Source organism: Ovis aries, chromosome 13 (genome assembly GCF_016772045.2).
Source record: "Ovis aries strain OAR_USU_Benz2616 breed Rambouillet chromosome 13, ARS-UI_Ramb_v3.0, whole genome shotgun sequence".
NCBI classification, from domain to species: domain Eukaryota; kingdom Metazoa; phylum Chordata; class Mammalia; order Artiodactyla; family Bovidae; genus Ovis; species Ovis aries.
Genome location: NC_056066.1, coordinates 25,494,803 through 25,512,914, shown reverse-complemented (window position 1 = coordinate 25,512,914; position 18,112 = coordinate 25,494,803). Strand labels below are relative to the sequence as shown.

Here is an 18,112-nt window from a genome sequence, read left to right as displayed (position 1 = left end):
AGTCTAGAGACTAAAAATATCTAAAAGATTTTAAAAATTAAGACTACCAGGGGACTTCCCTGGTTGGTCCAGTGGCCAAGACTCCATGTTACCAACATAGGGGACCCAGGTTCGATCCCTGGTCAGGGAACAAGATCCCACATGCCATAATGAAGACAGAAGATTCCATGTGCTGTAATTAAGACCCAGTGCCGCCAAATTAATTAGTTAATTGTAAAACAAAAAACAAAAAACAAAAAACAGCAACTACCACTTAAGTCCCAGTAAAACTATAATAATTAAAACAGCATGACATGGGTATAGCAGTAAACTGTTTTAGGCTTCAGGCTTCGTTTTTCTTCATGGCTCTGTATTGTCTCCTGCTGTTAACAACTCACTCTCTTTCAGTCCCTCTCTGTTTCTGTAAAATTTCTCTACTGGCATTGGCTCAAACCTCTCATTCCTCTGTTCCCTTTACCCTCCCCTTTTCTTCTATCTATCCCAAAGATGCTGGCTTTAATGTCTTCCTTACTTATTGCAAACATTCTCCTGGGAAAGCTCAGAATTTGTCATGCTTTTTAATTATCACTATCTAGTCAACACTACTTCTCTGCTCCCCTCCCAGAAAAGGCTGTTGGAAGTTTCAGTTATACATGTTTTCTCTACTTCCTCAATCATCAGAGAAAAGTATACCACCAAGGTGGCCAATGACTTCTGTGTTGCCAAATTCACTGTGTGCTTTTTCCACTCATTATTCCATCGCACTGTAGTCTCCCCTCTGGCTGGTCACTCTCTCTTCCTTTTAACTACTGTCCTCTTTTGGATTCTATAATAGGACTCTTACCTGGCATCCTCTATTCTCTTTGGCCACTCCTTAATTTTTCAGAAAAGGTTCCTGCATTTTAATTTTCTTCAAAATGTTGAAGGGTTCAGGTATGAACCTTCTCTTCTTTTTCTTCTTTGTACATTTCCTAAGCAGGTAATCTCAGTGTCACAGCTTTAAAATCCTATGTCTCATTGCTTGTAACTCCTGAACTCTAGCCCAAACTCCTGCACACAGCTTCCAACTCATATACCTAATTGCCTACCTGACATCTCTTCCACTTTGACTTCTCACAGGTGGCTTAACCATCAGGGCTGCCAGAAAAATAATGCATGGGAGCAAAAAAGAATGTTTTAGTATTACTATGCAATATTTGTCACAGACTTATACTAAAACATTATTCATGTTGATGAACCTATTTCCAGGGCAGAAACAGAGATGCAGATATAGGGACCCGGCATGTGGACAAGGGTGAAAGGGAAGGTGGGACGAACTGGGAGTTTAAGATTGACATATATACACTACCATGGGTAAAACAGATAGCTCGTAGGGAGCTGCAGTGTAGTGCAGGGAGCTCAGCTTGGTGCTTTGTGATGACCTATGGGGTGGCATGGGGTTGAGGCGGGAGGGAGGCTCTAGGGGGAGGGAATATATGTATACTTAGAGCTGATTCACTTCACTGTAGAGCAGAAACTAACACCATGGTAAAGCAATTACATTCCATTAAAATAATAATGAAACAAAATAACAAAGCTATTATAAAACATTTGCAAAAAATAAATAAAATTTAAATTTAACTGGGCATCCTGTTCTTTATGTGCTAAACTGGCAACCATAGTTGAACTTTCGTCTGAGGTGGAACTTTTGATTTTTCCTTCCTCCACTCTTCAAACCACCAGTGTTTCACATTTTCTTAATTTTAGAGATAGCACCCCTCTTCATCCAGTTTCTCAAGATACAAACCTGAGGGGACTGAATTTAATTTGTTTTTTTTCTTCGCCTCTCACATCAAACTCATAGGCCCCATGGATTCTGTGTCCAAACGTCAATGAAACCAAAGGTCAAATGAAACCACTAGTCTCCATCCTGAAGCCACTGCTGTCTTTTACCTAGACTAACTCAGCAGATCTCTTATCACTTCCCCCACTTTTATATTGTTCCTTACTGATCTACTCTGCAGAGCAGCTAGAGAAATTAGTTTCATACCTAAATTAGGTAATTTATCCCTCTGCTTCAAATCCTTCAGTGGCTTCTGACTGCATTTCAAAAAAAATAAACAAAACTCTTCAGAACTCTATAGAACTCTACAGTCTACTCTGAATGGCTGGCACCCGACTCTCCCTAAAGTCTCCCTGAGTTCACCTCTCTCCACCCTGCTACAACTCGCTCGCTATGCTGGTCTCAGCTCCTAGAACACTCCAAGCTTCTTCACACGTTGCTACCTTAAAGACGTGATATTCTCTTCCTGGAATACCCACCTGTTCTCCGCTTTCTGGTTATCCTTCAGACCTCAGATCAAATGACCCTGCCTCAGGGAAGTCGTCTTAAACATACAGTCTTCCCAACCCCATTATCTTTCCTCATTTTACTATTACTTTCCTTCATAGCACTTACCAGCGTTTAGTAACATATTTACTCACTGATCTTTACCCCACAAGATTTTGAACTCTGATCATAGGAACACAGACCATCTTGCTTTGTCACTATCCATAAACAATGCCTGGGAACTTAGTGCATCCTCAAAAAATCCTAAATACGAGTGAGTAACTTACAAGTTTGCTTCCATAGTGCCAAAACCATATGTCTAACATCCTTTCCCAGCTCAGCAATTTATCTCAAGTGCCTGCAGGATAAAGTCCAAAATGTTCAGTCAGGCTTTTCAGGATTGATACTGCAATATTTCAATTTCCCCAAATGTGTCATGGGCTCTGTAATATCTTTGCACATATGTTTGTCTCTCTGCCAGCTTGTCCCTCTCACTTCCTATGCCTCTGACCAGTGAAATTCATTTTTCAAGATTCTTCTCATGTATCACTTCTTCTTTGAAGTCTTCTCAGACCAGTCTTCCTAGACCACACTTTGTGTGTGTCTGTGAGAGAGAGAGTTGCTCAGTTGTGTCCAACTCTTTGTGACCCCATGGACTGTAGCCCGCCAGGCTCCTCTGTCCATGGAGTTCTCCAGGTAAGAATACTGGAGTGGGTTGCCATTCCCTTCTCCAGTAGGGTCTTCCCCACCCAGGGATTGAACCTGGGTCTCCTGCACTGCAGGCAGATTCTTTACCATCTAAGCCACCAGGGAAGCCGCAGACCACCCTTACCCACTCTTATTTTATACTGTCACTTTCTGTACATATCCATATTAATAGCTAACATTTATTGAGCATTTTCCATGGATCATTAATTGTAATAAGCTTATAAGCACTGCACACAATCTTTACCACAATCCTGTAAGATTTATTATTATGCAACTCATTATGCTGAGATTTATTATTATTATCCCCATTTTACAGAAAAGAAAACTGAGACAAAGAGAACTGGAAGCTGAACCTAAGGTTTAGGAGCTCTTTAGTGTGAGGCCAGGAGAGGTGCCTACATAAATGGACTCTAGAGCCTGTGATCGTAAGCACTATTTCCTGCCTTGCCAAGCACTCAACAAACTTCAGGACATGTATCATATACTTTCTATTTCTTTATATTCATTTCCTCATTAGATTGGGAGCCTCTCATGGGCAAGGAAGTATCAAAATCATCTTTTAAAATCTAGCTAAGTATTCATGAATAAATAGTTAATGAAGGCTTTAATTTATAATTGTGCAAAGCACTTTGCTTCCATGATATTGGAATGGGCTTTAGAAATGAAGATCCAGGGAATTTAGAAAAGATAGATTGGTCTCTCAGAATATGTTTCAACTGGCAAGGAATTTAGTATATGAGTACACTAATTTTTTAAAATTATTTTTAGCATACTTAATATGTAACTGGCTTTACCACTCAAATAAGCATAAATAAATGTAAGTGCCTCAAAAGAGGAATGGTGCTGTGGTATTCATTAAGCATTTTATGTCTCTTAAGGCATACACAAATATGTTATCTCTCTAGCTGTTCGTCATAACTTATAATTAGTTCTGCTGCCACCAGATGGAGTAGGAGGCTATTTAAATGATATTTCTTAAGAAGCACAGAAAAGAAGACTTCTCTTCAGCTGAACTATTTTTCTTCCCATACGTACCCTGACCACCACTCTGACATATACATTTATACATTTGCACGCACACACATACCCCTAAACCGTTACACACGAGTTGCTCCTTGGGTCAAGGCACTAAGGAACACTGTTAAAATGCAAAACCATGTAGTGATACAAATGAGCAGAGATGAAGAAGACATAAATCCATTTAAATGGTACCACATGAGGACCTCCCTGGTGGTCCAGTGGTTAAGACTCTGGTACTTCCATTGTAGGGGGCCAAGGTTTGATCCCTGATTAGGAAACTAAGATCCCACATGCATACTGTGCAGTGTGGCCCAAAAGACAAAACCAAAATGGTTACCATGCAATAACTTAGTTTATTCAGTTAACTAGTAGGCACTAAGCAATAATGATGTATAGGACATGTAAAGCTGTGATGAGGCACAAAGAAATGAGGAAAAATGAAGAACACACACTAACCTAGAACTTGGATTACTACTCTTGGGACCAGAGTTGGTGACATCTACTTTTTTAAATTTAAGAGAAAAAAAAAACTGCATTGTAACCATATGACAGATACGCTTAGTTGCTTAGTCGTGTCCGACTCTGTGACAGTACAGCACAATAGGTGAGAGTTAAAATGAGTTACCAAGTCAAACAAATCTGAATTGTTGATCCTAGATTCCCCAAATCACAGTGAATGGGTTTCTTAAATTCTCTATGCTTTTGTTTATTCAAATATAAAACGAGGATAATACCAATTACATGTTGGCTGTAAGAATTATAACTCTATAGTCACAGCCTATCATGTCATATTACTTCATTTTGATCACAACACTTACTAGCCACATGATACAGTCTTCTTTTTCTTTTATTGTCTATCTCTACCAGCCCCACACTGGAATATATACTCCTTAAGGGCACCGATCTTATTTGTCTTGTTGATCACTGCATTCTCAGTCTGGTTCAAGCACTCAACAGATGCTCAGCAGGTGGACAATGAATGGAAAGAAGGAATGGAGGGGGGCAGGAGGAGAGGGAGGGAATGAGAAGAAAAGGTGAGAGGAAGAGGTGAAAATGGAGAGGGCTAAAATAAAACTTTAAAAATGGCGGAAATGTGCTGCTGAAAGCTGATTAAAATAATTACATTAAAGTTTCTCCCATCATTTAGCATATTCTACATGATCACTTTTATGGGCTCCATATTTAAATGCATGGATGGCCTAACCCAATTTTGAACATTTAATTGTCCCCAGTTTGTCTGTACTATAAATAGTGCTATGATACACACACATACACCCTGACTATATTTTTAAGTCCCCATATACCTGTATGATCAGTGCATTCTCTGGGCAAAAACTCTATTAGCCTTTGCCCTGCTTCATTCCGTACTCTAAGCCTAAATTTGTCTGTTACTCCAGGTGTTTCCTGACTTCCTACTTTTGAGTTCCAGTCCCCTATAATGAAAAGGACATCTTTTTTGGGTGTCAGTTCTAAAAGGTCTTGTAGGTCTTCATAGAACCGTTCAATTTCAGCTTCTTCAGCATTACTGGCTGGGATATAGGCTTGGATTACCGTGATGTTGAATGGCTGGCCTTGGAAACGAACAGAGATCATTCTGTCATTTGTTAGACTGCATCCAAGTACTGCATTTCGGACTCTTTTGTTGTCCATGATGGCTACTCCATTTCTTCTAAGGGATTCCTGCCCACAGTAGTATATATAGTGGTCATCTGAGTTAAATTCACCCATTCCAGTCCATTTTAGTTCACTGATTCCTAGAATGTACATGTTCACTCTTGCCATCTCCTGTTTGACCATTTCCAATTTGCCTTGATTCATGGACATGACATTCCAGGTTCCTATGCAATATTGCTCTTTACAGAATCGGACCTTGCTTCTATCACGATGGCGTGATCACTCATCTAGAACCAGACATCCTGGAATGTGAAGTCAAGTGGGCCTTAGAAAGCCTCACTACGAACAAAGCTAGTGGAGGTAATGGAATTCCAGTGGAGCTATTTCAAATCCTGAAAGATGATGCTATGAAAGTGCTGCACTCAATATGCCAGCAAATTTGGAAAACTCAGCAGTGGCCATAGGACTGGAAATAGTCAGTTTTCATTTCAATCCCAAAGAAAGGCAATGCCAAAGACTGCTCAAACTACCACACAATTGCACTCATCTCACATGCTAGTAAAGTAATGCTCAAAATTCTCCAAGCCAGGCTTCAGCAATACGTGAACCAGGAACTTCCAGATGTTCTAGCTGGTTTTAGAAAAGGCAGAGGAACCAGAGATCAAATTGCCAACATCTGCTGGATCATGGAAACAGCAAGAGAGTTCCAGAAAAACATCTATCTCTGCTTTATTGACTATGCCAAAGCCTTTTACTGTGTGGACCACAACAAACTGTGGAAAATTCTGAGAGAGATGGGAATACCAGACCACCTGACCTGCCTCTTGAGAGACCTATTTGCAGGTCAGGAAGCAACAGTTAGAACTAGACATGGAACAACAGGCTGGTTCCAAATAGGACAAGGAGTACATCAAGGCTGTATATTGAATCCTTGCTTATTTAACTTATATGCAGAGTACATCATGAGAAACACTGGGCTGGATGAAGCACAAGCTGGAATCAAGATTGCCGAGAGAAATATCAATAATCTCAGATATGCAGATGGCACCACCCTTATGGCAGAAAGTGAAGAGGAGCTAAAAAGCCTCTTGATGAAAGTGAAAGAGGACAGTGAAAAAGCTGACTTAAAGCTCAACATTCAGAAAATGAAGATCATGGCATCTGGTCCCATTACTTAATGGGAAATAGATGGGGAAACAGTGGAAATAGTGTCAGACTTTATTTTTTGGGGCTCCAAAATCACTGCAGATGGTGATTGCAGCCATGAAATTAAAAGACACTTACTCCTTGGAAGAAAAGTTATGACCAACCTAGACAGCATATTCAAAAGCAGAGACATTACTTTGCCAACAAAGGTCCGTCTAGTCAAGGCTGTGGTTTTTGCAGTGGCCATGTATGGATATGAGAGTTGGACTGTGAAGAAAGCTGAGCGCCGAAGAACTGATGCTTTTGAACTGTGGTGTTGGAGAAGACTCTTGAGAGTCCCTGGGACTGCAAGGAGATCCAACCAGTCCATTCTGAAGGAGATCAGCCCTGGGATTTCTTTGGAAGGAATGATGCTGAAGCTGAAACTCCAGTACTTTGGCCACCTCATGCGAAGAGTTGACTCATTGGACAAGACTCTGATGCTGGGAGGGATTGGGGGCAGGAGGAGAAGGGGACGACAGAGGATGAGATGGCTGGATGGCATCAACGACTCAATGGACATGAGTTTGAGTGAATTTCGGGAGTTGGTGATGGACAGGGAGACCTGGTGTGCTGTGATTCATGGGTTCGCAGAGTCGGACACGACTAAGCAACTTAACTGAACTGAACTGATGCACCTGTATGATTTCTTCAGTACAGAGTTCTCGAATTGAAACTGTGCATTTTATGTTTATTAAACAATACCCCAAATCTCATCCAAAAGTTTCTACCAATTTACACAACCATCAGCAATGTATTGGAACACCTAATTTCTAACCTCTTTACCAAAATAGGGAATTATTGTTATAAAAGGATATGTCATTGTTTGAATTTGCATTTCCTTATTACTCATGGTTATAGACAATATATTTTTATGTTGTTTTATAAATTGCTGATGGATATTCTTTGCCAACTTTTCTAGTGGATATTTTTCTATTTGATATTGATTCTTAAGGGAGTTTTATCTGTTCTTAGAGTGAGAACATTAATCCTTTACCATTATATCATACCAAAACATTTTTTTCCAATTTGTTTTTTCAATTTTAATTGTTTAATTACTTAGTCCTAAAGCTCACCCTTTACAATTCAAAATCCTAGTGACCAGAAAAAGTAGACATTCTTTACTGCTAATTAAAGTAGCTTTAAGGAAAGGTAATCTATAAGTGAGTTAAATAATTTCCATAGTAACAAGAGGAAGAAAAGATTTGAATCTCTAAACTCAAGCAGGGAGACTAAGCTCTACCTAGAGCTCATAAAACATTTTCTTGTTAACAAGGTACACTAGGGGATGCATGCTGTATGCTGAGATGAAGGCCATAATTTTTTAAGATCAAATTTCTTCTGGCACTTTTATTAATATACACCACACATACTTGTCAGAAGAAAAGTAAAAACGAATAAGAGTTGAAAGCATTATATTTTATTTGAAATACACTTGCCTTAAAATATTTAGGGAAAATAATCTGTCAAAATACATTTTAGACTGTGTCAAGTTCAAACTACTGGAGGACTGGCTAGTAAATTATGGAATGGGATAACTCCTAGTCAACTCATTATATTTTGGATAGATAGAATAGTTCATCATCTGTAGAAATCCTGAACTTTGATAGAATTCTTTAAGAAGTGAGGCAAAATCCTTAGACAAATCCTTAGACAAAACAGTTTTATAGCCATGCTTCCCACAAAGGCCCTCCAACATCAGTAGGTTGTCTTCCTTTACTTGTCCCCTGAGCCTGAAACTCCTAGTCAAGGAGAGAAGATATGTGCTACTTACGTAACTAGTTTCCCTGATAATACCTATGGCTGCTAAAGCTATCCAATAAAGCAATCAGTTTGCAGAATAAATCCATTTGCTGCCTCTGAACCCTTTTTAACAGTTCTCCAATAAACTGTTGGAAGGTGGCAATCGTGTTTTAGCTCAAGTCCCACTGATCATTAGAATGATGACTAATCCTACTTAAACAGTATCTGTATTTTAAATAGGAAGGCTTTGAAGCTTCCTGGAAAGCTGGAAAATTTTCAAGACTAAAACATGTGAAGCACTAGCTCTTTGGGCACAGTGGCTCTGATGTTTGGAATAGGGAGGCTTAGGGCGTGCTTCCTCGATCACACTCTGCCCTGCACCTAATTATAAGGCTGGGGCTGGGCCTTCAGGCTTCTTATGTCCTAAGGAAGATCATTTGAAAGTTAATTCAGAAACCATGATTAGGCATTCCAATGGTTAACACTTCAGCTTCCCACGCAGCGGGTGTGGGTTTGACCCCTGGCTGGGGAGTTAAGGTCCCGCATACCTCAGTGGCCAAAAATCCAAAACATAAAACAGAAGCAATATTGTAACAAATTCAAGAAAGGCTTTAAAAATGGTCCCCGTCAAAAAAGAAAGAAAGCAAGCATGATCATACTTCTCTAACTTTCAAGCCTAGTGTTTCAAGTTTCTTCATATATATACTTAAATATACTCCAAGGAAAGAAAATGATATGTAAATAATATCAGGCATCATATTATAAAATCAAACATTTCAGTACAAATGATTATTTCTTATATTTTCACCTCCTATAAGAACAAAACTGTGAAATTAAACGTTGTGATACTTTTGCCTTTTGGTAAGTCTCGGAATGGTTGAGAAATCCTTTCAATGAATGAGTCCTTATGTACATGTAAGACATAAAAAAATTCATCTCACAGTAGCTAGTGTGATAAGGTTCCTATTTGTAGATTCAGTACCCACCCCCCCACAAATGGCTTACTACATGAATCAGGCTAGATTTTGGAGTATATACATTATTGCTGCTGTTTTCCAAACTCTTGAGTGTCCCCATTTTACATGAGATAAAAGCCATTTAGAGAGAATGATTGCTGATTAGGTACATAACATGTAACCTTAGGGTTACACAACTAGAAAATGAAAGCACTAGGATTTTAACTCAAACTTTTGGACTCAAAACCTTTGCAATATAAAAAGGGAGATAAAACATAAGGAACAACTTTACAGAGATTAAAAACAGTTGCTGGATTTTAGAATATCATGAAGGTAAGGGCAGCAGCTTTGACAGTGCTGAAATCTGAAAGAGTGAAGCAGAAGACAAACTTAGAAGCTTCTTAAAACACAAGGAAATATTTAAAAGATATTACAGTGAGAATGTGAAAAAGAAAAAAAGCCTGGAGACCCAACCTATACTTAACAGGAAGACTTAACAGGAAGTCCTAAAAGAGAAGCCTAGAAGAACTAGAGCAGCAGAGATAATATAAGAATGAACATAGAATAGATTTCCCAATATCAGAAGAAAGCTCAGTATGAAATCTGAGAGTAAGGATCATATTTTTTGCAAACTCAGTGAAGAAGAACCATATTATGATGGTAAAAGTAAAGAAAGAAGTCAATAAGCATTCAGATGGGAGATTTTGTTCCGTAAAAGACAAAAAGTGGGCAATCCTAGAAACTGTCAAAAATGTTCAGTTCTAAAAGATACATGAAGCAGCAATAATGGAACTCTGAAAAATATATAATCCCCAAGTTCTTCCCCTAACCAAGGTGTTGTCATGTAAAAGCCACAGTTGGTGGGTGGGTCAGATATAACATAGGTACAAAGTTACCCTTTTCTGAAAACTTGAAGATACAGATATTTAATAATGATAAAAGATGAGTCAAAGTTAGAACTCAAAGGCAAAAATATCACATTTTGAAAGGTCTTATGATGAGCTACTAAGCCAAATAAACATTTGGAAGAAGTCTAAATCATAAATCTAAATGCAGTGAGAGCCAAACTATATTAAAGAACTGCTTTCCCTTTGAAATTAATGATGGCTTTTATTGAAAATTGACTGAAATGAATTATAGATTAGATGTAGTAAAATGGGATGGGGGAAATGAGGAAAAATAAAAGTGCCAAATTTCTCATTTACATTCAGAAAAGTGGAGTGAAAAATAAAAGAACCAAATTTCTCATTTATATTCAATAAAGGAGAGTGAAAATAAATGTTGTGATATTGTGTGATATTTTAAGAGTTCGACAGAATTAAAATGTCTGGTAAGAGTCAAGCTCAACATTGTAGACCTCAGGAAAACAGAAATGGAGGGAAATATTACCTATCATAAACCAACGAAAATACATAACATCATCTTATGTTCAGTGTAACAGTTGGCCAATATTAGAACAAAGTTTCAGAAGAAAATTTTGTAAATTTTTATATATTTTTTTCTGAAAACTTTATAGAAGTTTTCAGAAAACTGTGGAACTTCTATAAAACCCCTATAGACAGCTGCACTGAAGAGACTAGTTCTTAACTTTGAACCATTCTATTCCTTTTGCATGTATTATGCTACACCTCCCTTCCATAGATGTCAGGGAAAATGAAATACATGAAAGAGCTAAGCATAAAAGGAAAATCACAGACTTGTTATTAATTCAGATTATAAAAGATAATATATGAGAGTATCCATATAATTGAAAGAATACAAATCATAAAATCAATTTGTAAAAAGTGATATATCATAAGGGAGACAATAGTTTGAAAACTACAAAACACTGCTGAAAGAAATGGAAGAATACATCAATAAAAGTATAAAGACATCCTGTGCTCATGCATTGAAAGACTTACGACAGTTAGGATGACAATCTAGCCAAAGGAATTTACAGATTCAATGCACTCCCTATTAAAAGATTTCTGTGACGTTTTGACAGAAAAACATATCCTAAAATTCAGATAGAATCTCATGAGACTCAAAAATGACCTTGAAAAGAACAAATTTGGAGGCTTTATAGATCTTAATTTCAAAACTTACTACAAAGTTATAGTAATCAAAATAGTATAGTCCTTACATAAAGGCACAGATCAAACGGAACAGACTCGAGTCCAGAAATAAACTCACGTGTATGGTCTAGTGATCTTTCATCAAAGTGCCAGGACCACGCAATGGGGAAAAGATACTCTCTTCAACAAACAGTGCTGAGAAAATTAGGCATTCAAATGCAAAAGAAGGAAGTTGGGCCCTTAACTTACAACAAATAACAAAAATTAACTAAATCTGGATTGAAATCTAAATGTAAGGCCTAAAGTGATAAAATTCCAAGAAAACACAGCAGGTAAGCCTCATGACATTAGCTTTGGGAATGATTTCTCAGATATGACACCAAAAGTACAGGCAATCAAAGAAAACATAGGTAATTGGAGTCCATTAGAGCTTAAAACTTTCAGGCATCAAAGGAGAGTTAAAAGATAACCCATGGGATGGAAGAAAATGTTTGCAAGGCATCTATGTGATACGTGTAATATTCAGAATACGTGAAGAACTCCTACAACTCAGCAATGAACCACCAACCAATTCAAAAGTGAACAGAAGACTCGAATAGACATTTCTGCAAAGAAGATATACCAAAAAGCACATGAAAAAATGCTAGACTGCCAGTAACCTGTAGGAAAATGCAAATCGAAACTACAATGAGAATTCACTTCAGATTGATTAGGATGGTTATTATAAAACAAACAAACAAACAGGAAAAAAAAAAAACCCAGAAAATAGTGAGTGCTGGTGAGGATGCAAAGGAATTGGAACCCTCATGAACTGTTGGTGAAAATATCAAGTTGTCTGGCCTCTGTGGAAAATAGTTGCAACCCCATGGACTGTAACACACTAGGCTCCTCTGTCCTCCACTATCTACTGGAGTTTGCCCAAATTCATGTCCATTGAGTCAATGATGCTATCTAACCATCTCATCCTCTGCTGCCCCCTTCTCCTTTTGCCCTCAGTCTTTCCCAGCATCAGGGTCTTTTCCAATATTACTCATCAGTGAAAAGAAATGAGCACTAGGTGGCTCAGTCAGTTAAGAATCTGCCTGCAATACAGGCAATGCAAGGCAATGCAGGGTTTCATCCCTGGGTCAGGCAAGATCCCCTGGAAAAAGAAATGGCAACCCACTCCAGTATTCTTGACTGGAAAATTCCATGGACAGAGGAGCCTGGTGGGCTACAGTCGATGAGGTTGCAAGAGTCGGACATGACTTAGCAACTAAACCACCAAAAGAAATGAAGTTCTGATACACGCTACAACATAAACAAATATGGTAGGTGAAATAAGCCAAACACAAAAAGACAAATGGTATAAAAGTCCACTTATATGAGGTACTCTGAAAAGACACATTTATAGAGACCAGAAAGTAGAACAAAGGTTACCAGGGATTAGGAGAACAGGGAGTTTTTTAATGGTTACAGAGTTTGGTTTGGGATGATGCAAAGGTTCTGGAAGTGAATAGTGGTGATGACTGCACAGTGATGTGAATGCATTTAATGCCACTTAATTGTACAGTTAAAGATGGTAAATGTTATGTTATGTGTATTTTACAATTAAAAAAAATAATATAGTTCTCCTTTTCGCACCAAAATAAGCATTAGAACATCATAATTACTTTAGCAGAATTTCAGCCACATTCTACATTAAAACATCTAATTTTCCAAACCAAAAATGAGCACTTATAAAATCACTTGTCAATTAATTTCTAAATTAAAAAAAGAAATTATTACAGGACTGGAAGGGAAAATATAAACTGTAGTATGTTCCCTTTAAAAAATGACTATCACTATTTTTTCCAAACCACTGAGCTCAAACAAAACATGTTAAAATAGTACTAAGAATAAATCAAGCAAAAGATTATTTTCAGAAGTGGAAGAAGCTGCTGTACCTTCCAGTATACCTTCTTTCTTAGAAATTTTCACTCAAAAATAAATTGTACTAACACTTCACATTATTAAGCTGTAAGAAGCTATGCTCTCTCTTCAGAATAGCTAATAGGAAAAGATGTGACTTGTCATAATATTTGGTTAAAAAAAAAGATAATTTCTAAATATTTAATATTCAGGATATTTCAAATACTATTTTAAAAATTGCCACTGCTTTAGAAGAACTTGCTGAGCTCAAAATCACTCACAGTTTATTGACAGATTTATTCTTTAACCCAGGACAAATGCATATAATTATTTCCTTAAATGTTTGTCCACAGAAATTTAATTTACTCTGTGGTATTGTATCATCAGCCTTAACCAAAAACATAGCAGAATCTAGTTTGTGTTTAAAATGATACAATATTAAGTAACCTTTGACCAGTGATTGCTGGTACCCACCAACTATAGAGTTGATATGTTAGGCATAAGCAAACCTCGTCGAACTTAAGATACTCATAACGAGACTAAATAATCTGGTTTTAGAGCCTGCACACTTATCCGTGAAAAGCAATAAATATCACAAATCTTTCTACACATGAAAAAAATTAATGCTATATTGGGAACTGGCTAAAGAAATTCTTCAAGAAGCCAAGGAGATGATATAAAAGAATCTTTTGAGGTTTTTGAGCTTCAGGCTAAACAGGGAGAAACATTCTGCAGGAGAAATTGTTATAATAAAGTTTCATATTTTCAATTCCTGTTTCTCCTGAGAAGCTAAGGAATATAACTTTCATACTCTAGTCGTATTATAGAAAGACTTTGGCTTAATAGAGAAGCCATTAGGATTTGGAACAATTCTATTTGCCTAAGAAGAGGTCGGTTCATAGTAAAAAGGAAGATCATAACCAGGGTACCTGGGTTTACCTTGGCTTTGCGAAAACGGTAGACCACCAGCATGCTCACGAAGTCCAGCAGCATACACAGGGCTTGAAAGGAGATGATAGCCAGTCGCAAGTACTTATCTTCCTGGACAAAGCAGGGCCTGTCGTCAGCACAGTAGGGGCAGCCCTCGCTGCATGGCAGGCAGACGTGGACTTCTTCTGACACATCCCTGGCACTTTCTACAAAACGGTGATCTGGACCCCTTCCTGAAAATTCCAAATAAAACCAGTGTCACTGCACCTTGGAGGTAGGTGAGACAGAGTCAAAATACATCCTCACTTCTTCATTCATTTTCCCTCTAACTAAAAACCTTTCTTCAACCTTCTTACTCAGTGAGAGAGTTTCTTTGCCTTTAGGCTCAAACAGAATTCTTTTCATCCTTTTGATAAAAAAAAAAAAAGTTATTCAGAACAACTGAGGAAAATTAGCAAAAATGGAATTAAACTCCTCAGAGGCAGGGAACAGTTTTCTGTCTTTTATTTCACTATTTTCCACTCCCTAATGGAAATTCCCTATGGTCACAAAGCATATTCTAGAAATATTTGCTAAAGAATTAACCAGAAAAAAAAAGGATGAGAAAGTTGTGTCATTCCTGTACCAAGTAAATAAATATACACAACACTTTTGGAACCTCTTGACCTAGATGGCACAGAATCTGAAATGAGGCTTTGATTGCTCTTTAATCCAGCAGGGATTTCATCCACCAAGTTCATTAGGTCTAAATTGGATAAAATGGTACTTAATCAACAGTTGTTCAGTGTGCAATTGCCTAATGATGGTGCATCCTCTGCCCAGAGGACAATCCATACTTACAGGCTATCATGTAATTTCCCCCTCTGCACACCCATAGGACATTTCCACACTATCAACTAACTGCTGTTACTGATCTACCTTTAATTTTGGATTCTTGTGTCTTGGTTATCAAACTTAACTTAGCCCTGAAGCCCAAAAGTAAGAATCCTCTTTAAATGTTGAGTTTGCATACTACATCACTTCAGTCATGGCCAACTCTTTGTGACTCCATAGACTATAGTCCTCCAGGTTCCTCTGTCCATGGGATTCTCCAGGCAAGAATACTGAAGTGGACTGCCATGCCCTCCTCCAGGGGGTCTTCCCAACTCAGGGAATGAACCCATGTCTCTTGGGTCTCCTGTGCTGCAGGTAGATTCTTTACCCACTGAGCCACCATTTAGCACTGACAAATATGCAGTTAATAATATAGACTTAAAAATTCTCAAACCTGTTTCCAATCCTGACCTCAACATGAAAGATGAATATGTATTCTGTTTAGTATACAACACAACCACACAGCTCAGTATCTAACACGACTTTGACTGACTGAGGAATTTGCAAAATTGGTTCTGGTTAACAGTATTTAAAAAACAATGTTTAACAGAAAATCTTTATTACTTTCAACTCCTGTTCATTTCAAATCAGTCACTCAGTTGTGTCTCTTTGCGACCCCATGGACTGAAGCAGACTGGGCTTCCCTGTCCATTACCAACTCCTGGAGCTTGCTCAAACTCATGTCCATCAAGTCAGTGATGCCATCCAACCATCTCATCCTCTGTTGTCCTCTTCTCCTCCTGCCATCAATCATTCCCACAATCAAGGTCTTTTCAAATGAATCAGTTCTTCACTTAGGGTGGCCAAAGTATTAGAGCTTTAGCATCAGTCCTTCCAATGAATATTCAGGACTGATTTCCTTTAGGATGGACTGGTTTGATCTCCTTGTAGTCCAAGGGACCCTCAAGAGTCTTCTCTAATACCACAGTTCAAAAGGATCAATTTTTCTGGGCTTAGCTTTCTTTATGGTCTAACTCTCACATCCATACATGACCACTGGACTCCTGCTGAAGGTTCACATTCTTTATAAAATATATTTTTGTCTTCATTTCTTCCTCAATAAACACAATAGCAAACATAATTGAATATTTTTTTGTTGGTGCAGGATATATTACTGCTTAAAACTCTTTATTCTGTTACACAGTGAAAAGTGTATGAATTTCAGTGTCCAGCAGATAAGGCTCCCGTTCCTAGACAGCTCTGAGACATTAGGCAACTCACCTGACCACTTTGGGTCTTAACTTATTTCTGTATGAAATATGAATTGCTATGGGATTAAATGCAATAATGTATGTAAATCACAATGCCTGGCTTTCTCTTCTTCTCCAAATTTGGGAGATGCAAAGAGAAATTAGGAATCCATTGGTGTTTTAAAGAAAGGCATTACTGCTCAAAAACAAGCAGGTTACAAGAAAGAACTGAGACATGGAGGGAGTCCGTGGGAATAAGTCCCATTGCAGACAAGTTAAATCTGATGCCCAACTCATTGTTCAGGAGAAATATACAACAAGAAGTGAGAAATAATGCAAGACTAGAGTCTGGGAGAAGAATTAATATCAGTGAAAGAACCCACAGAGAGCTCTGGGAGTAGACAAACTATTTATTAAGGATTTCAAAGAGGAAGAATCTGAACATCTAGAAGTTTTCACAATGTCATAGAAGAAAATGGACTTACTGGAACATGCTGGAATGTGATCAGAGAGGACATCTGAGGAAAGACTAGGAAGTTTAATGATTACTGCATCCTTCACTGACCTTTAAGACAGTAGTTTCCAGACAGTAGCAGAGATTGAAATTAGGTGTCCGAGCCGAAAGGATAAATATATGATAAAAATAGAATATAGTTTCAATAAATGTTCCATTGAATAAAAAAATAATAATAATTTGGTCTTGCAGTGCAAACAGACACAAGCAATCAACAAAACAAGTAAGTAATTTAGTCTGTTAAAACTGAGCGGTGCTGATAGAGCCAATATTTTATAATAACTATAAACAGAACATAATCTCAAAAAACTGCACATCACTATTTTATACACCTGTAATATGTAATACTGGACAGAACTATACTTCCATTTAAATAAATAAATACAGTTTGAATAATATTAAAACACATACACCTACACCAAGTGAGAACTACAGAAAGGAAAAATGAGTGGAACAAGGTCAGGGCAATCAGACATGCCAGAGTGAGAATTATAATTTTAAATTAAGTGGTTAGGATAGACCTCATTCTATAGGTGATATCTGAGCAAAGACGCGAAAGAGGTAAGGGAGTTAGCTACTCTGACCTGTAGCCAGTACAAAGATCCTGAGGGGGGTACATACCTGGCACTCAGAAGGAAGTACAGAGTCTAGTGTCACTGGAGTGGATTGAGTGTAGGGCAGTGTGGCGGAAGGCAAAGCCAGAGAAGTAACAGGTCCAGATCATACATGGCTCCCTGGGCCACTGTAAAGGCCTGGATTCTTCCCCCAGTAAAACAGAGAGTCACAGCAGGGTTCTGAGTGGGTAAGTGACATGATATGCCTTGTGTTGTTAAAGGATTACTTTGATTATGAAGAATACACTGCAGCAGGTAAGGGTAGAAGTGGGGAGATTTGTAAGAAGCTGTTGAGAATAATCCTGGAGAAGGCAATGGCACCCCACTCCAGTACTCTTGCCTGGAAAATCCCATGGATGAAGAAACCTTGTAGGCTGCAGTCCATGGGGTAGCGAAGAGTTGGACACGACTGAGCGACTTCACTTTCACTTTCCACTTTCATGCATTGGAGAAGGAAATGGCAACCCACTGCAGTGTTCTTGCCTGGAGAATCCCAGGGATGGGGGAGCCTGGTGGGCTGCCGTCTCTGGGGTC

At 38.2% G+C, this 18,112-nt stretch overlaps 1 protein-coding gene across 2 annotated transcripts in view; it reads right to left on the bottom strand.

The window, feature by feature from the left end:
• GPR158 (G protein-coupled receptor 158) overlaps window positions 1–18,112 on the bottom strand; it is a 303,778-nt gene that overhangs the window by 120,769 nt on the left and 164,897 nt on the right. For both annotated transcript variants that reach the window (XM_004014228.6, XM_042230540.2), the window contains exon 4: window positions 14,397–14,620. In XM_004014228.6, the coding sequence (XP_004014277.2) occupies window positions 14,397–14,620 (224 nt within the window). The remainder of the gene's footprint in view (window positions 1–14,396; window positions 14,621–18,112) is intronic.